Below are 27,875 nucleotides of genomic sequence, written 5' to 3'. Positions count from 1 at the left end.
AAAAGCCCGAGCCAGGAAACAACCTCGCCCGACAAGTGTAGAGGTCCGCTTGCCGAGCGTAAAAACCAGATCTTTGACCTCGCACTTCATAATGTCAATGGTCCTCATAAATCCAGAACGACCGGATCGTTTGCATGCCATTAAAGCATACATTGATAGCGGAGCGATTGGAAATTATGTAGATCGCGAGATGGCTTCCAGGATGAACCTACCCCTTTGTCCTAAGGTAATTAAAGACGTCATTACCACAGTGGATGGTACGGAAATAGCCTCCATACCGGTACCCCATACCACCACAGAAGTGACGTTATTAGGCCAAGATGGACATCGGGAGGTAATCGTGTTCGATGTGATCAAGGCTCCTCAGTTCCAAATAATTCTGGGGATCCCTTGGTTGGAGAAACACAATCCTCAAATTGATTGGCGAGCAAAGACGATACAGTTCCCAGAGTGTGCACCTACTTGTTATCGTCGACCCAGTATTGGCCTAGCGGTAGCAACATCCGAAGGACCGCAATTGCCTCCAGAGTATCAAGAATTCCAAGATGTCTTTCAGAAGGAACAGGCTAATACCCTGCCTCCCCACAGATCTTACGACTGTCAAATAGACCTGATACCCGGAGCCACTCCCCCTTGTAGTAGAATTTACGCCCTTACCGAGCCTGAAAATCTTCATTTGCGACAGTATCTAGACCAGTACCTGGCCAATGGATTTATCCGCCCATCAAAGTCTCCTGCATCCTCGGCTCTGTTCTTCGTACCTAAAAAAGAAGGTGACCTTAGAACCTGTATTGATTATCGTGCCCTGAACCAGATAACGGTAAAGAACAGATACCCCCTACCTCTGACCCCGGAACTCCTTGACCAAGTTAAGAACGCCTGCATTTATACAAAGCTAGATCTCCGGGGAGCCTACCACTTGGTACGGATTAAAGAAGGCGACGAATTGAAGACGGCATTTCGCACCAAGTATGGACTATTTGAATACCAAGTGATGCCCTTCGGACTATGCAATGCACCAGCCGCTTTTCAGTATTTTATGAATGATGTCCTCAGAGAACTCATAGATGTTTGCGTAGTCGTCTACATAGATGACATTCTTGTGTACTCATCTTCAGAAGCAGATCATCGGAAACATGTTAGAGCCGTCCTTGAAAAACTCTGCCAACATAAGCTTTTTGCTAAGCTCGAAAAATGTGTTTTCCACGTCACGGAGGTCGAATTTCTAGGCTTTATTCTGACACCCAAAGGAGTCCACATGGACTCGAGAAAGGTGGATGCTATCATCAAGTGGCCATCACCTACTTCCGTGAAAGGTGTCCTAAGCATGTTAGGTTTCGCCAACTTTTACCGCAGGTTTATTCCAGAGTTTTCACGAGTGGTGCAGCCCATCACCGCCCTCTTAAGAAAAAACAAACATTTCGAGTGGTCAACAGAAGCAGAACAGGCCTTTCAAGAGCTAAAAGCCAAGTTCACCTCAGCACCCATACTGAAACACCCACGCCCAGACCTCCCTTACATCGTTGAGACTGACGCCTCCAGCTTAGCAATGGGGGGCGGTTCTATCACAGAGAGATCCGGAAACTAACCAATTGAACCCTGTGGCATTCTGGTCTCGCAAGTTCTCGGCGCCTGAAATTAACTACACCATCACAGATAAAGAGCTTTTAGCAATTAAGTCCGCTTTCAAGGCCTGGCGGCACTATCTCCTTGGAGCCAAACACACTGTCACGGTAATCACCGATCATCGAAACCTACAATACCTGAAAACCGCCAAAGCTCAGTCCTCCAGACAGCTTTGGTGGGCACTTTTCTTTGCCGAATTTGACTTTGTAATTACTTATCGCCCCGGCAACAAAAATGGCAAAGCGGATGCCCTTTCCCGGATCGGAATGGGAGATATTGTCAATCCTGAACCTGTGCCAATAATTCCAGAACAGAGAATCCTGGGCCTGATTTCTTCACAATCCATCGAAGATATCGAAGCAAAAGTTAAACAACTTGTGACCCCTTCGGACTTACAAAACTGGCAACTGAAGGGAAAGGACTTCATCATAAAAAAAGACCTGCCTTATTTTCAGGGACGACTATTCCTACCACATGCCGATTTACAAAAACAGGTAATCTCTTGCTACCATGATTCCTTGATGGAGGGCCACCCAGGCATTGCCAAAACCTCGGAAAAAGTCAAGAGACACTTCTGGTGGCCGTCATGGAGAAAAGACATAAAGGAGTTTGTGATGTCCTGTGGTGTGTGTGCCCAAAACAAAGGTCAGAAGGAAAGACCAGCGGGTCTCCTGCATCCGCTAGACATCCCACCACATCCCTGGCATACCCTCTCCATGGACTTCATCACCGATTTACCCTCCTGTTCCGGATACAACACTATTCTAGTAATTGTAGATTTGTTTTCTAAAATGGCCCACTTCGTTCCACTAAAGGGCTTACCTTCAGCTTCAGTTCTAGCACGGGAATCCCTTAAAAATATTGTAAGATTGCACGGCTTCCCTTCGGTTTTGATCTCAGATAGGAGGAGCCAGTTTATCTCTCACTTTTGGCGAAGTTGCTGTCGTTTAGCTCAAATCGATGTGAGACTTTCAAACAGCCATCATCCCCAGACCGACGGACAAACTGAGAGGACAAACCAAACTCTGGAACAATATTTACGTTGTATGCTACAGCAGTCGGAAAGTAATTGGAAAGATATCCTTTGGATAGCCGAATATGCCTACAACAACTCAATCCATTCAGGAACCGGAAAAAGTCCCTTTTACATTTTATATGGGATTCATCCTCGAACCTCCAATCTCGACCCGCCCCAAGATCTTGGAACGCCTGCCGTGGATCAACTTCATAATGCTATCACTCAAGCTTTCAAAGAAGCGACAATCCACCTACAACAGGCTAAAGAACGGTACAAAAGGGGAGCAGACCAACACCGAAGAGACGCCCCTCAATACCAGGTTGGCGATCAAGTTTGGTTATCCACCAAACATTTATCACTTAAAGGACCTCACACCTTCAACCCAAAATATCTGGGACCATATACAATTACAACCATAATAAACCCAGTGGCTGTCAAATTGGGTTTGCCATCCCACATGAAAATACATCCGGTGTTTCACGTATCTCTACTAAAACCTATGCAACCTGGAACCAGACTGAATAAACCTCCAGAGCCTATTCAAGTAAATGGGGAACCTGCATTTGAGGTTAAAAACACCCTGGACTCCAAGATCATCAAGTCAAAATTATACTATCTGATCGACTGGAAGGGTTACGGACCTCAAGAACGATCATGGGAACCCTCTGACCACGTCCATGCTCCTCGTCTAGTCAGAAAATTCCACCAAACTTTTCCCAATAGGCCAAAACCTCCGGGGAAGACAAGTTTGGGAGGGGCCTTGAGGGGGGGGTGCTGTCATGAGCACTGCTCCCGAGAAGCCAAGTCAAGCCCAGCATCCCCGGAAGCAGGCTCACGACCCTCGTCCCCGACTCCAGCAAACCCCTATTGGGGCCCTTTGGACCATGTCCTGGCGCCTCTGGCGCCAGGCTCATAAGGAACCTCAGTCCCGGCGCCAGGGGCGCCGGGCTCATAATTCTTGCAAAGGTGCTTGGGTGGACCTACCTGTAGCAGACCATGCTGCATACTCTCCTTTGCAAATGCTGGCAGGATGAAGTTCCCAGCCTTCTGCTGGGAGGAACTATTCCCTGAACTGGGACTACTTTCTTACCTGGGTGGGGCTGGTGCCACTCCTTAGCTCTGGAACACAGGAACTCTTTTACCTGGGCGAGGCTGAGGAAGAAGACACCCAATCACTCCAACACTATTTAAACCACACCCGATTGGGAAAACGTGCTTCGCGTCATTCTGCATCTGCAGCAGGACACTCACCGAGTCAGCTCCAGCATTCCAGTGACATCTCCAGCTTCAGCGAAGCAACCTGTGGAAGAAAGACACGAGAACTATACTTACCATCCAGGAATCCAGACACCGGCAGAACCTGCAAGCAAAAGAAACATAAGGTTAGCAAGTTGCAACACGTTCGCAGCCGCGCTCGCTTACCTGATCCATCTGTGCTTTCACGGATTCTTCGCGGCCTTCTCTTCAGCAGCCTAACGGCACCTGTAAAGACAAAGAACATTGTTAAGTAGGAATCGGGTGAAGGCGGCCGCATTTACTTTCTTACCTGCTTTTGTGCGCGTATTACGATCTCTTCAACCGCAGCAGCCCGGCACCTGAAAACAAGAAAAGACATTATTTAAGTGCCATTAAAGACTGCAAGAAAGCCTAACACTTACGTGTTTCCCCACGTGCCTCTGCGACTGGGAAAACGCCCGTAAGGTCCCGACACCTGCAAATAAGAAAAGAACATTGTTAGAGGTGCTATAATAAGGTCACAGATCATTATACTCACGTACTTCGCACGTGCAACGGCAACGGACGAACAACGCCCGCAACATCTCAAGACCTGAAAACAGAAAACAAGGGACATTATTGAGGTGTCAGAAATTCCCATACCTACGTACAACCGCACGTGTCGCGCTCTCAGTGACCACGCCCTCAGCATCCAGGCACCTGAAAAAGACAATGCAAAGACTTCATTAAAGGTGCCCATCTCTTCAAGACTATAAACTCTTTATACCTACTGGCATCCGCTCGTGCAGTAACGGCGGCATCACCTTTTGGCATCTCAGCACCTGTGCCACTTCTAAGGCCACAAAAGACTTTGAGGACCTCCAGTGACGTAACTGGAACACACGCACCCCTGCATAAGTCGCAGGATGGAGAGCCCAGCATTTATACGCCTAAGGTGAGAGCTCACCAGAACATTGGACTTTCGGAGAGTTGGCGATTAGTGAGGAGGAAGTCCAGCCAAACGGTCATTAACCCTTTTTTCTTCCGCCTGCAGAAACCTTACCCTGCAAGCCAGACGGTCAATAAGAGGAAGCCAAGTCCAGAGAGTCATCCGAGCTCTACGCTTCTCAATTGAAGAGACTATAACAGTTCAGCCGGGACCAGCGCCTCCGTGGGAGTCAGGTGAGCGTTACAGTGAAGCCCCCGGCTGAAAAAGAGGGGTAGGGGGTGGTGGCCGTTACAGACTCGAAATCAGCCTCTGAGGAGGAACTGGTGGAGACCGAGAGGGGCCTCAATGAAAGGTCCATAGGCCTCAACGAGAGGTTCATAAACCTCAATGAGAGGTTCGAGAAGATTCGATCCCAGGGGACGGTCCCTGCTGACGTGATCGAAGACAGCGACGAGGAGGACGAACAGGGCCCAGTGGAACGGCCATCCCGTCCGTCGCAGCCATTGCCCGAGCCCCAGGATAGCTCGGCGGCCATTTTGTTGGCAATCCAATCCTTATGTACCGAGATAAGGACGAGATTACCACGGACCCCGACGGAGGATCCAGAACCAGGCCCGTCGGGAAACCCTCCGAACAAGCGGAGGAGAGTCCACCCCTTTCCGCCCTTCGTGCCCGCGAGGCCGGTGGACCCCTCATCCCCCTCGCCGGGAGAGGAGAGGGCGACGGGGACGGACGACGACGGTGGCGATGACACAGCAGACATCCCGTCGTCACCCCCCCCTTACCCCTGGGAGCGTCCCCAGCCGACGAGGTTGGCTCTTTCCACGCCATGATAACCAGGGCATCCGAGCTCTTCCAGCTCTGCCCTGAAGAACAGAAAAAGGAGGGGTTTCTGTACCAATGACGAGAGGCTAAGAGGAAGACTGTCCTCGCGGTACCTGCCGTGCACCGTTGGCCCTTGATAAGCTGTGCTAATGAGTCTCAGCTGGCCACACGCACGCATGGCACCAACTACAAAATGTCCCAAGGAATGCTGGGCAAGGTAGTTTATTTACGGATATACCGTCTCCTGATTCCCTTTTTACACCTCCTCCATCCCATATTCCTAACATTACCTCCTCTCTCATGGCCCTTCCCAGGACCTGGTTTACCTGGGTGTTGCCGATGAAACTGTGTGACCAACCTTGGAGCATGCACTCCCTCTGCCGGCTGCCAAGAACAATCCTCCGGTCCATAACCCTTCTATTGAATCAAATACCACAAATGATTCTTCCTCTTCTTTGCATCCAGAATGAGTTGCATTTCATATTCTTCTTGACCTTCCTTCGTGATCGCTGGAGGCCGCCTGGTAGTCGTTCCTGGAGCCGTTAGTTTTAGTTTAAGTAAAGATACATGGAACACCGGATGTATCAGTAATGACTTAGGCAAATGCAATTTCATGGCAGTTGTAGAGATACATTTACTAATCTCATAAGGCCCAATGAACCGAGGTGTAAATCTTTGGGCCCTAATCAAAGACAAATTCTGAGTAGATAACCAAACTCTGTCCCCCACTTTATATTTAGGACCTTCCTGTCGATGTTTATCAGCTTGGTTCTTGTACTGTTTCTCGTGCCTTCTGCCTAATCTCGAGAAGCAATTATTTGCGCTCCTGCAACACTAGAATATTTTCCATCTCTGGCAGGTGTTCTGGTATCATATTCTGTTCATGACCATACAAACATTCATTAGGGGCTATCCCCAAAGAAGTATGATAAGTATTGTTATAGGTAAATTCGGCCAACCATAAAGCTTGCACCCATGACTCCCTGCCATCACCTAAGTAACCTCTTAAATATTGCTCAAGGTTTTGGTTCACTCTTTCAGTCTGTCCATCTGTCTGAGGATGATAGCTTGTTGCCAGAGCACAATTGATTCTTAGCATTTGACAAAAGGCACGCCAAAATCTGGAGGTAAATTGCGAGCCCCTATCTGAGACGATGCTTTTTGGCAACCCATGCAACCTCACCACATGTTGTAAAAATAACTCAGCCAATTTTCCTGCCCCAGGTATTCCTTCACAGGGAATGAAATGTGCTTGCTTTGACAGAAACTCCACCACTACCCAAATGGTATCACATTGCTTGTCTGGCGGCAGATCCGTAATGAAGTCCATAGAAATATGCATCCATGCTTTCTCAGGAGTTGGTAATGGTTGCAGTAACCCTCTTTTCTTAACATGCTCTGCCTTGTTACGAGCACAGTTCTCACATAGATCTACATATCGCTCCATGTCCTGTCTTAAAGTAGGCCACCAGAAATATTTCTCCAACATAATGTGCATTTTCCTCCTACCTGCGTGACCTGCTAAAGGAGATTTATGGCACCAAAACAAAGCCTTGTCTTGTAACTCTTTAGTTGGTAGATATAACTGATTCTTATGATAAGGCAACCCATCCCGTATGGTTCTGTCAGGATTACCACCAAACATCCAGCCCTAAGTGTTCAACAACGTGCGTTGCACAGTTCAAGGATACTCCGTTCCTCTGTTAACGAGCCGAAATGCCTTTTCTGAACGCGTGCTGCCACGTTACCATGGCGACTATGGCGTCCTCTCCACAAGCGAGACTACCGCGCTGTAGGGAGGAGGAGGAGCCAAACGAGGTCGTGGCTACCTGTTCTTCCGGGTAGCCATACTCATTGCTTCTGATTTCGTTTGAATCACAGCTAAGCTCTCGTTCCTATGTCCTGTTCCCTCTTGACTGCGCCTGTTTATGTTTCTGGCCTTGATCACAGTCTGTGTTCTTGACCGCCTTGTTTTCCTGTTTATCTACTACTGAACTGCTACTTGTTGCCGAACCTCGGGAATGCTGTTTGACCTGCCTTGCCTGCTGTTCTGTTCTGTCTACTGCCCGCACATTGCCGAACCCCGGAACGCTGTTTGACCTGCCTTTCCTGCTGTTCTGTTCTGTCTACTGCCCGCATGTTGCCGAACCCCGGAACGCTGTTTGACCTGCCTTGCAACAAAGTTGTAATCACCCTTGATTGACATTCATCTCGCCGGATCAAAATGAACAACGGCATCACCTTACCTGAGTAAATCTGCATAACCCAAGAGAATAGCACACAAACTAGAGACTGCCACCTTGCGCTCAGGTCGTTAGGCGTCCTCGTTTCATCGGGGTAGTTTGTGGACTAGAGACTGCTGAACTCCACCTAGGCGCCCTCGTTTCGTCGTGAGTTAGGGATAGGTTGGGTTTGCAGAGTTCTCTGTCTTGCTTTCCCGGTGCCTTCCATTGGTAATCAATTTATGCTTGTTATTTGTTCATCTTCCAATCGTTCTTATTTGTCACTTCCTGATTTGTCTCTCACCTTCTGTGTCTTGAACTCCTCTGATATACGGTTTTACTCTCTACAGTCCACGCTATCCGTGTCCACCAACAGCCACTGCTGCATTCTCAAACCGGCTGCCTTTTCTACACTCCACGGCATCCCTGTCCATCTCCAGCTGCTGCAGTAGATCCATCTTTCGACTAATTGGTTCCTTTGTAGTTTATTTTGAAAATACAAAGGGACGCATTGGTAGGAAGAACTCAACGACTACTCTTCGTGTTCTTCTACCGGGCCTCCTGATCAAGAGTTGGACTAACTTGACAGGTTCGTGCCGAATGACTTTTCCGCCACTCTGACAGTTGCCGTGGGTTCAATGCTTTCTTGACCAGTTCAATGACTTGTGTAGTAATGGCCCCAACAATTTTATCTGGCGAGATAATGGTCTTAATTTCGCCTATTACGTTATCTAAATTTTGTTGTCTGGATAGTGCATCCGCCTTCTCATTCTTGCTGCCCGGCCGAAAGGTTACCACAAAGTCAAATTCATTAAAGTATTGTGACCATCTTAATTGTCTAGGACTTAGAGTGTGGGCCGTTTTAAAGTATTGCAAATTCTTGTGGTCCGTTACCACTACCACCTGATGCCTAGCTCCCAGTAAGTAGTGTTGCCACTCCAAGAATGCAGATCTTATCGCCAGCAACTCTTTATCACTTATGGAGTAATTTTGCTTGCACCCTGACAATTTTCTGGAATAAAACGCTACAGGATGCCATACTCCCATTTCATCTCTTTGAGATAGAATAGCCCCTATCGCCACATTACTTGCATCAGTCTCAACTTGAAAGGGCCTCTCTGTGTTGGGATGTTGTAACACAGGAGCAGTAGTGAAGGCTACTTTCAACTCTTGAAAGGCTTTTTCTGCTTCTGTACTCCAAGTAAACCTCACTGCTTTCTTTAATAAGTGCGTGATTGGAGTAACAATCTTAGAGAAATTACTGATAAATCGCCTATAAAAGTTGGCAAACCCTAGAAATGATTGTACGTCCTTTACACATTGAGGAGAAGGCCAGTCTCTGACGGCTTGCACTTTCTTAGGGTCCATCACAATTCCTATATTAGTCAATATGAATCCCAAAAACTCCACCTGTGTCACATGGAAGGCACACTTCTCCAATTTTACACACAAATAACAATCCTGTAATCTTTTCAACACCGTCCTTACATGTTGTACATGCTGCTCAGGAGACTCAGAATAAATCAAAATGTCATCAATGTAAACAATAACAAAGGTATCAATAAATTCATGCAATACTTCTTGCATAAAAAACTGAAAAGCCGCTGGCGCATTACATAAACCAAAAGGCATCACAAGATATTCAAATAAACCAAACTTAGTTCTAAAAACTGTTTTCCACTCATCCCCCTCCTTGACCCGTATCAAATGGTAAGCTCCCCTTAAATCCAACTTGGTATAAATCCTGGCCACCCTCACTTGGTCTAACAGAACTGAAATCAAGGGCAATGGAAATCGATTCTTTATTGTCACCTTATTTAATGCACGATAATCAAGGCAAGTGCGTAATGTGCCTTCTTTCTTGGGAACAAAAAATAGAGTGGAGGAGACAGGTGATGTGGAATGTCTAATAAAGCCTTTTCGCCAACATCTCGTCTAGATATTCTCGCAAATGCTGATTTTCCTTTTCTGTAAGAGCATAGATTCTACTACATGACAGTTTTGCTCCCTCTTCTAAATCATTAACACAATCATGTGCTCTATGCAGAGGTAATTGCTCTGCAACTCTTATCAAACACTCCGCTAAACTCCACGTACTATGAGGGAATTTCTTCTGTTACTTGTCCTACCATATGCTCTTCAGACCTCTTCTCCGCTAACAATGCTGCGGGTCCTCCTTCCTGAAAAATGTGTGCCTGACACCTCTCCTCATTAAACCACACAGTCTGTCTTTCCCAGTCAATGCTTTGATTGTGAAGAACTAACCAGGGCATGCCCAAAATTAATCCAAATTGAGGTGCTGCTATTAGATCAAATGCTATTTCCTCTTTATGACCGTGTCCACAAATCATGTCCAATTTTTCTGTCTGCTTTCGAATGGGCCCTGACACCAACAGTGAACCATCCACTGATTGAACTCCTTCCACCTTAACCTTGTCCAACAAAGGTAATCCTAACTGTTTTGCCAAAGTAATATCCACAAAATTGCCAGTAGCCCCTGAATCTACCATGGCGAAGACCTCCTGTTTTGTTAACGCAAAACATAATGTCACTAGGATATATAAGTGATACGTTTTACTTCCCACTGTGTTTGCAGCCCATCCCGGGAACCCTGTATCTATCCGGCCTGGCACCTGTGTTCCCCCTAAGGCCGGCCCAGCTCTTTTCCCGCCTCCTTCGTACTCTTTTCCCCTCCCCCACTTTTCTGAGGTGTATTAGGGCATGTTCGTATAAAATGTCCTGCCTGTCCGCAATAAAGCCACAATTTATTAACCCTCCGCAGCTCCTTCTCTGTGGCGGACAAAGACCCTCGTACACTACCGATTTGCATTGGCTCCCCTTCACTTGCCCTTCCTCCTCTACTCCTGTCTAGACGCACGAACGGCCCTGCTTCCGGTCTTTTCTTATCTCCTTTCCTCTCATTCATACGATAGTCTAATCGTAACGCTAAATCGATCATGGCCGCGCAAGTTCCTGGTTGCGGCTCCACTTGAGCGATTACATCCTTCAGTTCCTCCCGTAAGCCCTGATAGAACAACACTGTTTGTTTAGCCGCTGGCCACTCCGTTTCAATTACCAATCTGTTGAACTGGGTGACATATGTTACCAGATCCCGACCTCCTTGTCTTAAATCCAATAACATCCTTATCTTGAGCTAATGAGACCTCTCGACGATCGAATAATCTGCCAAATTCCCCTAAGAAACCATCCCAATTGTATAACAAAGGGTCATCCTTTTGTACTAGCGGCATCGCCCATGCCGCGGAATCTCCTGTCAAATATGAAATTACAAAAGCTGTTCTGGCCTGAATGGTTTCAAAAGTCGAAGGTTTACACAAAAAATGAAGCCTGCACTGGGTAAGGAAGGTCATGTATTTTCGGGGATCCCCTGAAAATCGTTCGGGAGCTGCCAACGGAACACTACTAGATGATTGAACAATAACTGTGGGATTCTAACCCGAGGTTCCTGTACTAGTTCCCTCCAGCAGGGTCCGCTGGGCTACCAAACTCTGTACTTGTGTCTTCAAATTGTCAGATTCCTGTCTGGCTTGAACCAATTCTACTTGAATATCTTGAAGCGCCTTTATCACATCTGCTAATGCGGGAGTCGTCGCTTCCATTTGGCTTGGGTGGTTGTAAGTATCCCAATATGGGGGTGACTTATTATGTCAAAACTAATGGGGAATGAGAGATGTCGACACTCTTCCCCCGAAACACAGAAGCCGAATTAAGTCGACCCTCCACCCGGGGTTGGCACAGGTACCTGATTATAACCACAGAATACCACGTGGCAGCCAGTGGGGGGAAGAGGGTTAGGGAGAGGTTGTGGACGGGGAGGGAGAATAGAGGCTCACCGGAAAGAGGTTTAGGAAAACAACTAGTGTGGATAGGACGGGGGAAGTAAAAGGAAAAAACCCTACTCTGTCTAGTACCTGGGTAACCTAACATAGAGCAAAACACCACTTCAAGTAACACCATAAGCCTCTTAATACAGATCTAGATGTACTGGTTCCTGACCACTCATGGATATAGTACCCCTTGATACAGGCACAACATGTAAGCAAGCAGGATGGAACATATAATTGGGAATATTTCCCAACATGAAAAACATCACATATGCATGGCCCATAGGGCAAGCTTTTGCACATTTACAAAACATGGAACAGAAACGTTGTTAGACATGTATCAGACACAGGCCTTAGACTGTCATAGTTTGCCTCCCTCTGCATATCCAGTTCAATGCAATGTAGACACTGTGCTCCGTAAGCGTGTAAAGTACTGAAATGCTTACATTACTGAAAACAAAACTAATTGCAGAGATATTTGTCATTTGCTGTGAAACGTGTGCATAACCCCCCATGTACCAAAGTTGACATGCAATGCCAGTCAAAGTGCTGCCTTATGCGCTAATAGAAAACTATAACAAGAACAAACAGCGTTTGCCAAAATATGTAGGTTCAACACTTTTCTGTCGTCCGGGAAGCTCGCAAGCACGTAATCTTTTGTAGCCCGTAACAGCAGTTCAAGTCCTCTCTCCACCGCTGCACATGAAACGTGTTGCTTTCAAGATGACCGAACACTCGGCAGGGAAGCTTCCAGCATTAGCCGTCCGTCGCTTTCAGGATGTATGCAGAAAAGCACACGATCACAGGTCAGCGGTCTCCTACTCCTCCGGCATGGCTTCGCCCCGATCTCAAAATAAGCCACACCTGCCGTGCGCCGTTGGCCCTTGATAAGCTGTGCTAATGAGTCTCAGCTGGCCACGCGCACACGGCACCAACTACAAAATGTCACAAGGAATGCTGGGCAAGGTAGTTTATTTACAGATATACCGTCTCCTGATTCCCTTTTTACATCTCCTCCATCCCATATTCCTAACATGTACTGACCACTGTCACTAGGGAAAGTTTGTCTAATGTCCCCAATGACACAGGCAGGTATTACTCGTCGAACGCGGTGTCCAAGCCACCATGTGTACGAACGATAGGCCACCAGCCGGTACCACCTATGAAAGATAAAGATACAATCTGTTTTTAAATGACCAATATAAGTGTATTAAACCTTATTTGTCAATGACAATTCCTGTATGCAATGGCATTTTTGCCAGGACAAATGCTAACTAGACACTGCACAATATTGAACGACTTTTATGCGACTGTTACTACAGAATTGCAAGACTAAACGAATATGACAATGATATCTTGAAGTTACGAGAATATAGGGGACAACCGTGAAATAGTGGCCTAACTGACATCACAACCAGACTATACTTACTCGTTACTTGGATTACGAGGGCGAACTGTTGCGCAAAGTTCGTGCATAAGCACCATCAAAATCCTCAACATGGACCGTGTGAGACAGACTGCCATGAAGTCTGGCAGCTCGTTAACGCATTGCGGCTGTGGATCGCCTTGCGATATGTAGGACAAGCAACCAGAGTTTTCTCGGCAGCAGCAGTTCTCCACCTCGGTTGGCATTAGCGCGCACCGATTGCAGGTACACCAGGTGGAAACACCGCCCATGCGACTAGGCACAGGCTCTTCATCTGTTGAAACGTCTGCCCAACTGTTGTCTAAATCCCCATCATTTACAGAGCTTGCTCTTTCCAGTAATTCCTCCTCGGAATACTCGGGCTCGTACAGGTAGGGCATTATTGTTGCCATTGTGTGGTAAAGAAACGAAAATAATTTATAGCGGTCTTACTGGTATCTGTTCACATGGGATGCAAGCAACGAAGGTAGCTGACCAGAGCACAGAAACGAGTCACAGAATACTAAAAAAAAATACAGCGAGAGGAATGGAAAAGAAAATCTGCTGTTGTGTGTTGTGAAACGCTCTTTTTATACTTATTGAGGAAAGAGGCTTCTTGCCGTTTCCATGGTGACACGTCATTAGCTGAGGCGCAGAGAATGTTTACACAAGACGTGCTTTGGCGTTTGGCGTTGTGAAATGGGCGATACACGTCTAGTGATGTCAGGCTCAGGGGCGGGGGGATATGATTTAGTGCCGCAAACGCAGGTCACCCATGGCGATGCGGAAAGTGATAAGATTATCACAAGATGGCCACGCCCTGCTGCCTGATTTTGCTTGTGTTCAAGAGACGAAAACTCGGGTAAGGTGCATAGGAAATGTTTGTACGATCGATCGAATTATGGTTAAAAGCACATGGCCGACCCATAGGGACAAATATATTTTTTGACCGAACCATTCCTTTAAGATCTGTCGAGGATACTTATTGTTATACTGAGGTACCCACGAACCTCTTTTTGCCAATATGGCACACCTACACATCTGACGACCAATACATGGTTCTGGCACACCAAAGGTGATGGGTTCCTTTTATTATTCTCTTTGTTCTACTTTTTTCTCGGTGCACAGGTGTTAACAAGGGAAATAAGCTCATTTCCACTCTGATATGGCAGCCACAGAGTTGGATATAGAACGTCGTTTCCTGCAGGGATGAAATCATATCTTCTCTGTGCAGCTAAATTCACCCCTTGACAGGCTGAACCTAATACTCACTTAGGCGACAATAAGAGTTCTTTCTTATCCTTCTTCAATAGACCTTTCTTTTGTTTTGCAGAATTCATTACTGCAGCCCTGAGGAAGCGGAACCAATTACTCAGTGTATTCTGATTTTCTTTTCCGCTGAAACACAAGATCGGTGAGGGGACCATAGATCTCTGGAATATTTCCAGGATATTAGACTTCTTTCATTACTTAAATTTAATTTTGTTTCCCCCACTCCGTTGGCAGATTTAACCTCGGCTAATAGCTCCAATCCTGAGGGATATGGTTGATAATTACGAATCACCAAGATGAGCCACACTTGAGACTCAGTCCAAGTGTTTCATGTAATTTTAGTGGGGTCTCTCCCCACCTATATTTTAATTTTGTTTTGGTTTATAAGATTACCAATACTTGTTTTCAGCAATTGGTTGCCTCTCCCGATTTCTTTCTAACCCCTTTCCCCCTTCCTCCTCCCCTGATTTCTCTTTGTGTTTTGTTTTTAGTCCAACGATCTATGTTGATGTTGTGTTTAATAAGAATTGATGTCTGTATGGTTTTCTAACCAATTTATGGTATTTCCTTCATCAACACAGTACAACTGTATCCTTCCGGAGCCCGAGCCCCTGCGGGGTGCCTGGCAACCGCGAGCTCGAGCGTTCGGTCCCCGCTGCGGCTGCAACACGCCTCACTTGCGACGTGAGAGCCGCGATATCCCACCCCCGCCTGCAACGAGCCATAGCCTGAGACCTAGGGGCGGCAGGGACCACCTCGCACTGAAGTCCCAGCAGCAACACCGCCCCGGGTCGAAGCAGGCCTCTAGGGCTGGACCAAGTGCGTTACCCACGCTTGAGTCACTCCTCTCCCCGGCAGCGGTCAGGAACTTCTTTGAGCTCCAGCAGCAACCACAAAGGTTACGTGGGTGGGGGAAGTCGACACCACAAGCCCGCCATGCAAAAAGGACTGCGGCCCCTCCACCCACCCTGCTCACAAACTTTACCAAAATGTAAGGGGGCCACTGCAAATAACGCCGCCAACTATTCAACACTGGGCATACCCCGTGGGCCATAAAAACAAGCAAGGGGGGGACACCCATTAAACCGGACTCACACTCTGTACGGCAGAGTGAAATCACTTCTGAAAACACGCTGGGCGAACCCACCCTCAACACTACCACGCGCTACAGGTGCACCATGTGCACATCAACTCCAGCAAAGGCAAAAACAACCTGCACCTCTGCAGATCCTTGTAGACTGCAGTGCATATCAATAAATCCTGCTACAAAAGGTAAACGTGAACCCCCCCCCCCCCATAAAGCCTCCGGCCACAACCACCAACACACCAAAGGGCCAACACAAACCCTGACCGCCTTGCACCAGAATAACCTATATCTAACATAGGAACATTGCTGGAGGTGTCAAAACAAGGGGGGAAAAAAGGGGCCCCTGGACGCATTTGCAAACCCCCCGAGCCAGGAACAAGACTCTGAACCTACTGAAACACCCGACAATCTGCCCCCGGCCCCCTCAGCAAAAAACATGGCCCCATACATGGCAGCATGGAAAAGGGATTCGCCGCGATCAATGCCAAACTAGACGGCACCGGAGATAACATCGCCTCCATCCGCACAGATATAAAAAAAAACAAGCACAAGGGTCTCTGAGGCGGAGGACAGGGTCTCCACACTAGAAGACACAACAAGCATCCAAGGTAAAACCATGGACAGAATCCAAAAGGATGTTAAGACCCTCCGGAGCAAATGTGAAGTTTTAGAATCCAGATCTATACGGAATAACATAAGAGTTGTGGGAGTGGCAGAACGCAAGTCCAATGTGCCCATGGAACAATTTCTGGAAGAACTACTGCACTTACTATTCCCGGAAGCACAATTCTCAAAGCAATTCCTGGTAGAAAGAGCACACCGAGCACCAGTACCACCACCCAAGCCAGGAGCACCACCAAGAACGATCATAGCCAGAATACTCAACTATAGAGATCGTGATCTTATACTCCGCCTGGCAAGAGAACATGGCCCACTAACATTCGAGTCCAATCGAGTCCATGTCTACCCAGATTTTTCAATGGGCGTGCAGACTGTCCGAAGATCCTTTGACCCAGTGAAGAGAACTCTTCGGGAACGAAAAGTCATATATGCATTGCTGTTCCCCGACAAGCTACGCATCCAGCATGCAGGTAAAACACAATTCTTCGAGTCACCAGAAGATGCTCTGGCATTCATCGAACGCCATATTCCAGAAACACCCAACGATACCTGATGTAAGTACCAACACCTGAAACCATAAGAAGAGGAAACAAAATGCTCACAAAGTTCAGAATACCATAAGAAGCAGCACGTCAATCGACAAGTCAGTTGAAGCCGCAGTGTCGCACAGGAAGGCCCACACGGCCCCCCGCCACCACCACAGTCAAGAGTTCTCACTTGCAGGTTGCAAATGGTTTTGGGGGATACACCGCCCGATTGGGGGGAAGGTGAAGGTGGGGGGGATGGGCAAGAAGCTGGCCAGTTGCCAGTTCAGGACGAAGTTTTGTCGTCCATAAGTTAATGAAGTTAAGAACAGTTGGCACAATAATGGGAAAACCCTGGCATGGGTGCAGACCGCTACAAAACAGAAGGAAAAACAAGCACGATACAAAAACCCCCCGAATGGCATCCCAACGGATGACCAACAGTACCAGACTACTAACGTGGAATGTGAGGGGCCTTCTGAACCCAATCAAGGTCAGGAAAATAATCTTGGATGCTAACAGACACAAAATCGACATACTCCTGTTACAAGAAACGCATATCACGGAACAGATGACCAACTCACTTGGCCGCGCTTGGGGCCCACTGGTATTCACAGCAAACTACTCATCACAAGCAAGGGGAGTCCTAACAATGATCCATCGCAGAATGGGATTCCAAGTGCAAAAAACTAAAATTGACACAAACGGCAGATTTGTAATAATATGGGGCTCATTACACGGCCAAGAACTGATCATTGTGAACACATATGGTCCCAATGTGGACACACCAGAATTCTACCAGCAGAAAGTGTCCCTAATAACTCCAGCAGAAGAATCAAGAATATTTTGGGGAGGAGACTTCAATACTATACTTGATCCCCTCTTGGACAAGACATCCAATACGCCCGGCCATGCTCGAAATCAGCACTCGCCATAAAACAAGCTACGTCATCTCTACCACTTGCTGATGCCTAGAGAGAAATGCACCCCAAATCCAGAGACTACACATTTCATTCATCTATCTGCGGGTCGAGTTCTAGAATTGACTACTGGCTCTGCTCCACGAGTCATGTCTCGAGACTAAAGGAATGCACTATACTTCCTAAAACGCTCTTGGATCACTCACCAGTGGTACTTGAAATCCAGATTGAGCCTTCCACTCTGGTTCGCCAACTATGGAGAATGCCTCCAGACATCCTACGGGACGTCTCATTACACAAGGTGCTCCGTATCGAGGTGCTAGACTACTTTGATCGAAATCGAAACTCTGTGAAGTCACACCGCACAGTCTGGGAATCCTTTAAGGCCTGGCTAAGAGGACATCTGATCTCCAAGGTCCATGGCACACTAAAAGACATACGCACCCAACTAACCCTAGCAGAAGAAGACAAAAAGAGTCTGAGACAGAATACACAAGAGCACCAGAACCCGCAACACTGGCCAGACTACATGAAGCCCACTCTAAATTCATGATACTAGCAGAACAAGAAGTGTGGTATACAGCGCAGCCAATCAAAGCCAGGGAGTATGGAGAGGGCAATAAGTCCGGCAAACTGCTGGCTAACCTCATCAAGACTGAACTGGGCCACAGACAAATCACCAGCATCACAGACGACCAATGAAGGACCCACGTGGACCAACAGGAGGTGAATGAGGTGTTCCGGGAATTCTACAACAGGCTCTACACGAACGTGGACCGAGTAACGGCAGACAAAGTACAGGAATACCTGAACTCCTTTCCACTCCCTAGGCTCACTAGAGAAGAAAGTGCCATAGTTGATCTACCATTAACTCTGGAGGACCTGCAACAAGCAATTAATGATCTGAAGGCGGGCAAAGCACGAGGGTCAGACGGCCTATCGGCAGACCTCTGCAAAATCCTCAGAGACGAACTAGCCCCACGGCTCCTGGAAGTATGGGAGGAATCTCTCGAATCCGGAACGCTCCCCCCTACAATGAGAGAAGCCATCATTACCGTCCTGTTAAAGCCAAATAAGCCGGCGCATTCTCCTTCATCTTACCGACCATTATCCCTCATCAACGTCGACACAAAAATCTATGCCAAGGCCCTAACCAACAAATCGAACCCGCACATGACAAAACTAGTACACCCGGATCAATCAGGGTTCATTCCTGGACCCTCCACCGCCCTGAACCTCAGGCGCTTCTTCGCCATCACCTCACAACTAGACCACAAAGCACAGACGGTGGCAGTCACATTAGATGCAGAAAAAGCATTTGACTCCATCTCGTGGAAGTTTATGTTTGAAATCCTAAGAAAGATGGGGTTCGGCGCAGGCTTCCTCCGCTTCCTCAACATACTGTATTACAACCCTACGGCCAGAGTACGAACCAACAGAACACTGTTACGCATCTTCACATTACAAAGGGGAACCAGGCAAGATTGCCCATTATCTCAGTGGATATTTGCACTGAAAATAGAGGGAATGGCAGCATGTTTGCGGCACAACCACGCCTGGAGAGGCATCTGCATAATGGGATCCCCACAGTTCGTTTCCCTTTACGCGGACAATACAATGTTATACATCAGGAACCCCGACATACACCTTGCTCCGGTACTACGGGACATAGCTGAATTCAGCAAATATTCCGGATACAAAATCAACAAAGCCAAGTCTGAAATAATCCCGCTGACCAACTCCACGAAACAGACCGATGCCATGGAGGGCTTACGTTGGTCCCCCACTAGCGCAAGATACCTGGGCATCATAATGGCACCGGACAGACGAACCTTGCTGGCCAATAACCACAACCCCTACCTAGCACAGCTGGAATGGAAACTCAATGCATGGATCAAGCTACCGCTGTCCCTCTACGGTCGCATAGCCCTACTGAAAATGTTGATAGTGCCAAAACTACTATACTTCGATGGAATCCCGATCTGGCCGGGTAGGACATTCTCTGACACACTACAAAAACTTGCCACATGCTTCGTCTGGGGAGGACAGAGTCCCAGAATAAACTGGTCCAAACTATGCGAGAACTACGACACAGGCGGACTGGCAGCCCCAGATTTCCAATTATATTACCATTCTGCACAGGCACACTTTGCAAAATATTGGGCAAACAACGTAGAACAATATGCGCACATACATGCTGAAAAATTCGCTGCATCTCCCCTTGAACTCAAAAGCATGATGTTTGCTAAGGTACCTACGGAAAAAGCACTGGCCGACCCGATGGAATCTACAGTACGAGCGTGGGTACAGATCCTCAGAAGAGTCGGATGCGAAACAGCATACTGGCAGCACTCACCTCTATGGGACTACCCAGGGCTGGAACCCACAATGGACCGCACCATACAAGTATCCTGGGACCCTAAAAAGCAGGCCAAAGTTGGAGACCTGTTCCCGGAAGGCCGGTTCCTCAAGCTGTCAGAAATCAACACAGAATAGGCAAAGGCCTATCCACAACTTTACATAATCAACGACTAAAAGCTGCCTGCAGGAAGAAGTGGCCGAGGTTCCCGAATACGCCTCCAACCCACAAGTTCCTAACAGAAATCCTCACTGAGGAAGGCTTCACAGGATGTGTCTCCATGTTATACAGGCTAACACAGGCCAACAAACCATCCAAGAACGACATAAAAACCAAATGGGAAAAAGACTTGAACATCAAGATAGAAGAGCAGCAATGGACAAACTGTTGCAGATACACTAAAAACATCTCTCTCTGCGCAAACTTTAGACTTATTCAATTCAAAATCCTGAATCAACTACACATCACTCCCAAGCAAATCTGTAAGTTTGACCCCACCAAACCACAGGCATGTCCCAAATGCGGCACAATTGAGACTACATCTCAGCACATGTACTGGGAATGTCCGCCAATCAATCAATTCTGGAACGAAGGGGCAATGGCAATGAACTCGATCGTAAACACAAACATTATGGCCACCCCGTTAAAATACCTTCTGGGAGATATAGGTAAGGCGACGGTCAAGACCCGCAGGCTGTTCGCTGTGGGAGGTGCAGTAGCCAAACGGACCATCCTCAGGAAATGGAAATCGAAAGACCCCCCCAACACCCCGTAGCTGGATGCGAGACCTGGTCAGCACACAAGAATGCGAAGAATCGTACGTTCGAGGAGTGCAACCCACCTCGAGACCCAAAGACATATGGGCCCCTCCTCAGAGCGTACTTAATGGCAGAGGAGGACATGACAAGCCCCACGAGGACTGGCACCCCACCTACATAATCCACTAAGCCCTAACCAATCCCCCATCTCTCTCCCGTCACTCCCCCCCCCCTGCACACCCCTAATGATTTATAAGTTGTCGCTTTCTACACCTATGATATGCTTGATAATGTACTGTTTTAAGTAAAATATGATTCTCCCGTATTGTCAACATGCCAGCAATAAATAAAGTTTTTTAAGAAAAAGAGAAATGGGTCTTTCAATATTATATTATATATTCGTACATGTTTTGAATACACATTTGTTCTCCTTTGTTTGTCCTTTTCACTACTTTCCTTGCACTTTCCATCTCTAGTTCTTTCTCCCTCTTTATCCACAACATTGCTGTATCTCATGCTAGGTCCTTTTTCTGCTTGTTCCACAGTTCTCCTTTTCTTTCCTCTTTCTAATCTTTCTCTCCAAAGCACTCTGTGCCTTCTGCACTCTCTTAATGGTTTACCTACACTCCTCACTTTGTCAAATTCTGTCACTTATCTCACTTTGTATCCTTCATGCTGCTCTTTGCTTCTCTTGTAGTTTGCAAGTTCAAAGCTCACAAGCGCTGTGCTGTCAGAGCAACTAATAATTGCAAGTGGACAACACTAGCATCCATTGGAACGGACATCATAGAGGAAGAAGATGGGGTAGGTCCTGCTCTTTTGTGTTTAACGCCCGATGAAAGATTTATGACAAACCCTGAACAGCTTTCTCACACAGCATGACTCCAATCAAATTGTTTGTCTGGCCTTCACTTTTTCAAAACATAATAAAAAAGTATAGCACATCATGCATACTATTATAACTCTCACAATAATACAGTTCTCATTTGTTTCTTTTGCACTTCTTTTAAAGTTAAACCCAGACATTATATTATGTTAGTTATGATAATGTTTTTTTGTAAAGGGCACTTCTGACACCGGTGTGGCTTTGTAGTGCTGTTTGCTTGTCCAGTGGATTTAGGCCAGATGTTGGCTGTGTGGATGGAAGGGTGCATGGTTTGTATTTGTGCATCATGTTTATTGTCATGTCAGTTCATCTGGGAGGTGGTCCACTCGTGCACTTTAACAATATGTATTCACAAGTTTTAGTACCATGGAAGGAACTAAAGATATCCTCCAAGCGCAATTTCTAGAAACCGTGTTTAACCCGATAGTTCAATGTCGCATAGTATCTTAACTTGTTATGTTGGCCAAACATTTACCACCCCTTAGGGAAACCTCCAGCCTAATCAACTGTAGTAGATAGTATGAGAGAGCCAATGGGAAGTACCCCACCAACTGACTACCCTTAATTCTATCAAATGCAACCATCACCACCCTAGAATAGTGAACAAATGAATAAGTCAAGAAGAGGAAAATGTTGAAACATACGGCCCTCTTCATTGGTTGAACAAAACCTTGCTTTATCTGCCATGAGAATCAAGTGCTTTAACCAAAATATCAAACACAATTCCCAAATCTAGATAGTCTGATAACACTTTTAAACATTGACTGTATAAGCATGAGAGCATTACTGATCGTTACATAAGTTTACAATATTTGTACAAGTATCCTTTGAGTCCCCTTAAAATGCTTTAATACACCTGTTAAAGTGGTTTGTGTATGTATAACTCCTAATTTGGGGGGAGAATGTAAACCTGTGCCCCTCCTAAGGGTCAAATCTAGGATCCTGCTCTGCGAGTCTGATGGGTCGGGCACCCAAAAGGTTAAGAGAGATGTCTGCATTCTAATCATGTATTTTTTATTAATTGCCTTTGCAGGCTCCTTTATCGTTATTACTATTTATAAACATTGAATAGCTCTGCATATGTGTGAGATCTTGGAACACTGTTTTCATTAAAATATATATGAAATTACAGAACAGCTCGACGGATAAGATTCCTTGAATGAAAGCCTTTACTATTTCAAGTAAGCAGGGTAGCATTCTGGGCAAAACCATTGTTTAATGCAAAACCATTTTTTAAAGTAACATTCTCCAGCATGGGGTCTGTCATGGATTCCCATGCTCATGAATATTTCCTGTCGTCAGGCCGGGAATCCTCTGTAAAAGAAAAAACAGTTTCACTTTCACTTTCACTTAGAAACTGTGTTTCTCCTCTAAACCAATCACTGAGCTCTGGGTCATACTGCCCCCAGCCAGTGACTGCCCTCTCCCTAAGCCCCTCCTCTGGCAGCCTTCTTCAGATTTTGCAAGCACGTAAAGTGGCAGTATGACCAAGAAGAGCCACAAAGGGGACAGCAGGAGGGTTCACATGTGAATCCATGCCAAACCCATGCTGGAGAACAATAGTTACAGGTAAGTAACGTGTTCCGTCTCCAGCATGGAGTCTGGCATGGATTCACATGCTCATGAATAAAGACTACATAGCAGTACAACATTACACTACCACGGGAGGTGGCAAGGCTCAACAGAAGCAATTACTATTACCTCCGGAACAGGCTCACCGTCAATCGAACAGGTTGCGTACCACTGCTTGGCCGACCCTGGACTCCTCTCTGGAATCCTTGTCGACGCAGTAGAATCTTGTGATGGTGTGCATGGACCTCCAAGTAGCAGCCTTGCAGGTATCCAGCAGGGGCACACAAGACAGGAACGCCGTCGTCGCAGCGATCGCTCTGGTGGAATGGGCTCACGGACGGCCGGGCAGCAGTCGGTTTGCCAACCGATGACAGTGTGATACAGCCGGAGAGTCACCTGGAGATGAACGCCTTGGACAAGGCCTTCCCATGGTTCACAGGACAAAAGGTTTCGGAAAGAACACAGGCAACACTAGAGGCTCGTTGAGGTGGATTACGACAGAACCTTCCCGACGTTTGAGGCACGGGACAAGGCGGGACTCTCAAGCACGGCACATTCCTGGGCCTCGACAGCACGAGGTTCCTAGTTCAGTTCCACGATTTCAAAACCCCTTCAGAGGCTAAGTCTCTTTCCTGCAAAAGTCTGTTGCCTTAGAAGAGTTACTGATTCAAAGTACCAAACAAACAAAAGTTCTCTGTGTGTTCTTGCACCTTGGACAATTGTTCTTAGCCCGGATTTCACAATGACAAATCAACAAAAGTTCTTTGGGCGATTGCTCTTCAATCCTGGGATCTCCCTTTGCCGGGCTTGGAGGCTCCCTACAAAACCGCCTTCCCTCCGCCGGGTTCACTACGGCCTCTCAGATACTGCTCATAATTAATGTCCGGTTGAACAAACAACAAGGGGTCACTCTCATTGATGCACTGTTTTCGGATGTATTATTCTTCACCCCTTTAACCAAACCACCCCTTTTTCCGTATTATGAAGAAACAAATTAACAAACAAGTTCTTTGGGCAATTGTTTTGCTCGGATCCTTTGTGTACAAACTCGATCTTGGGATCTCCATCTGTTGGGCTCGGATCCTTCTTGTACAAATGGGCCTCCCTCCGTCGGGGACACACTTACCAATTATCACAGTTCACAATCGTAGTGGAAAGCGGGGTTCCCTTACCCTAGCTTTCCTTTGGCAACAGGTCAGAGACTTTCGATTGTATAAGAAATTTGACGTGACCCTCATAGGACCACTCTGATGCCTCACGCCACCCTTTCCTGGGGCCTTCTGGTTGTTTTACTTTCACAAACCGGTCCCAGTCAGAGCCTTTTGAATGAGCACCAACGTGGTGCTAGACCTCTCTGCACCTGAACTTCAACTGGTCTTTCTTTAAAGTTCAAACATACACACAAGTCTTTTCTTCTTGCATTCAAAATGTTGCTACTTGCAAACTTGGATTTAACACAGTTCCATTTGATATCTGCTTCCTCCGACTCACTGGCTGTGCTTAACCCATTGGCTTCTTTGTTCTCTGGAGTCAAGGATAGTACTACGGTAGCCAGCTTGCCTCTCTGCCTGCCTTATCAAAGCAGGAGGCCCCATGCACCATTGACCTCTGTTGCTCGGCACGCCAGCTGTAACTCCCAGTCTTACATTTTCCCTTCTGGAATCTTTGCGGGTCTGAGTTGAAAAGGGCAAGGGCAATTCCCCTTCGTCGTCCTTCCTGGTCTCACCGCTTTTCTTCTTCTTTTGTACTGCCAGTTTGGTGTAGCTGTCTCCTCGGCCTGTGTTTATGTGTATCCATATTTGGACGACTGGCTTCTGTGCAGTCCTTGTTCAGTGAAAGCCTCGAGCAACCTTCAGTCTCCCCTCCAGCTCCTGTTCTGCCTTGGGCTGTCGGTTAACTGGCGGAAATCCTCCATGATGATCTCTCAGGACCTGATATTCCTGGGTTTCCGTTGGAACATGATCGACTGCAGAGTGTACCTGACAGTGGAGAGGATGGCGGATCTGTTGACCACGTGTCAGGTTTTCATTCAGTCAGAGAGCATGTCGGCCTGGTGGTTCCAGAGGCTTCTAGGCCTCATGGCCTTGTGCGTGCTTGCTCTTCCCCTTGCTCGTCTCAAGATGCGACTCGCGCAGATGGCTCTTCGCAGCTCCTGGCTTCAGGCAGTGGACCCGGACACCAAAAGGATTCCGGTTCCACCCTGCATGATGACAGATATCCTATGGTGGTCATCTTCCAGCAATCTGTCGGTGGGTGCTCCTTTTCAGGAGCCCTCTCCTCAAACAACCATTATGATGGACTCCCCCTTTATGGGGTGGGGCGCGACGTTGGAGCATCCTCAGGTTTTCGACCCATGGTCGCCACAGGACAGACAATTTCACATAAATTATCTGGAGCTTCTGGCGATTTTCCTGGCGCTCAAAGCTTTCAAGCCAGTGATTGTGAACAAACTGGTCCGCATCCGCACAGACAATATGGTATCCATGTTTTACATCAACAAGCAGGGGGGTACCAGGTCACCTCCTCTTGTAGATCTAGCCATTCAGATTTGGGAATGGGCCATTCAGTACAGTTTTTGGCTGCTGGCAGCGCACATTCTGGGCCAACTGAATGTGACTGCAGACGCTCTCAGCCGACGCGCGGTGGTCCGTTACGAGTGAGAACTGAACACGGAGATCCTCTCCGACATTTTTCGCCATGGGGCACTCCAGAAGTGGACCTCTTTGCGACGTCATCAAACAGGAAACTTCCTCTTTATGCTTTCAGGAACGGACTCAGAGCTTCTTCCCTGGGGGATGCTCTCGATATTCCGTGAAACAACATGAGTGATTACGCCTTCCCACCTCTTCCTCTGATTCACTGGGTGCTATGCAAGCTCAGGAACACGACAAATTGCACTCTCCTGTTCGTACCCCCTTGGTGGCCAGCCAGATTCTGGTTTTCGGAGCTTCAGCATCTGTCAGTGTGCTCGCCGATCAGGCTTCTGCTGATTCATGACCTGCTTCACCAGAGCGATCAGCAGATGTGGCACCCCTCCCCACAATCATTCAGCTCGGCAGCCTGGTGCCTGAGTTCAAATCCTTAGAAAGTCTCAACTTGTCTGCGTATTATCCAGGTGGCTAGAAAACCTTTGACAAGGTCTCTGTATAGGAGCAAGAGGCTCTGGTTCTGTCACTGGTGTTTAGCTAAGCAGCTGGACCCCAGAGATGCTACCATCGACACGGTCCTATCTTTCGTTTCTCATCTGGCAACTTCAGGCATACATGTCTTGTCTTGTAGGACTTATTTGTCGGCTACTGCCGCTTACCTGTCCACAGACACTTGCTCTTTTTCATTGACAAACCCTGTCATTAAAAGACACTTTGCAGGTCTACTTCATCTTTACCCACCTGTGCGCAACCCTCATCCTAAGTGGGAATTGAATGTGGTGCTCACTGCCTTATGCCATAAACCCATGCCTACGGTGGACTTGAAGTTCATTTTGTGGAAAATGGCTTTTCTGATTGCGGTGACTTCGGCAAGGCGTGTAAGTGAGCTTCAGGCCTTGTCTGTAGAACATCCATTCCTCACCTTTCGTAGGCATAAGGTTGTCCCCCGGCCTAATCCATCTTTCCTTCCAAAGGTGGTATCCGATTTTAATCTGAACCAGTCTATTTCGAATGGATTGTGTCCTCCCACGTATTCCTTATCTTATGATATTCGTATCTCGCCAGCTTTGCTGCTTCGGAAAAAAATATTCTCGGCAGAGGGCGCTCTGCACAAGGTCGTGGCGTTGATGTCCCTCGACGGGCTCCGTACCGTGTCGGTGTCAGTATAAGTAGCTTGTGCCGTGCCCGTTGGCTTCAGTTAACGGCGCGCTTTGACATTTGTCTTTGATGCCTGGGTGCGCACCACCGAACCGGTGTCTGTGGCTCCTGTCAGTCAATGACGGAGAAGGCTCTTTGTGAGAGAAAGGGTTAACTGGCGGTGGGGCGGGAAGCTTCCAAGGCCTCTTCGAAGGCCTCGTCAAAAAAACATAAAAAGTCGGGCAAATCGAAAGATCCAGATCAGCGTAAATATTCAAAGAGGTCTCGATCACATAGTAGATCGAAACGTTCTTCATCTTCTTCTTTGAAGATCAAGAGGAGACATAGATCTCCCTCCTCTTCCTCTGATAGGTCTACCGAATTGGTAAGATGTTCGACTAAGTCGGATTCCCCAAGGAAATTTGATGAATTTAGAAGGAAAATGATGAAGGTCTTTGAGAAAGCGGCCTCGACCCCCTCAAAGAAACCTCGAAAGAGCCAGACCCTGGTCGCTCGGTTGGACGATGCAGGAGAGTCAGAAACTGTGGAAAGATCCAGTAGTAAGGGTGAACCTCAAAAATCTCGACCCGCCGTCAAATGGTCGAAGGTTCTTCGAGAATCGAGTGATTCCCTGACACTGACGAAGAAACATAAGTCATCAAAGCCCTCGATAACTTTGTTGACGAAGACGTCATCGATGCCTTCGAAGACTCCTTCAATTCCTTCGAGGCAAATTCAGACACAGGAAAGGAGATTTACTCCTTTATCTAAATCAGACCTTTTTGAAGTCTGTCTTCTATATTTGAAGAGGAGAGTGCCACAGAAGAAGGCGTTTCTCCTTTTGGGGTACAGTTTGGTACCAGAGGGGTGCCAGAGGAGTTAATCGATCCAGAATCGAAAATGAGAGACCTGTGTGACACTCTTCACTCTGCTAGTGGCATTGATACGTCACCAGAGCTAGAATTTACAAAACCTGACCCTGCAGC

General features: G+C 47.2%; 1 protein-coding gene across 2 annotated transcripts in view; it reads left to right on the top strand.

Annotated features, from left to right (window-relative positions):
* The window catches only part of DGKD (diacylglycerol kinase delta), a 1,999,080-nt gene that overhangs the window by 632,338 nt on the left and 1,338,867 nt on the right, over positions 1 to 27,875 (top strand). For both annotated transcript variants that reach the window (XM_069617880.1, XM_069617879.1), the window contains exon 6: positions 21,344 to 21,450. In XM_069617880.1, the coding sequence (XP_069473981.1) occupies positions 21,344 to 21,450 (107 nt within the window). The remainder of the gene's footprint in view (positions 1 to 21,343; positions 21,451 to 27,875) is intronic.

This window comes from Ambystoma mexicanum, chromosome 10, assembly GCF_040938575.1.
Source record: "Ambystoma mexicanum isolate Mex_15411 chromosome 10, UKY_AmexF1_1, whole genome shotgun sequence".
Taxonomy (NCBI): domain Eukaryota; kingdom Metazoa; phylum Chordata; class Amphibia; order Caudata; family Ambystomatidae; genus Ambystoma; species Ambystoma mexicanum.
The sequence above is the reverse complement of the archived record's forward strand: the minus strand, read 5'-3'. Positions and strand labels throughout refer to the sequence as shown.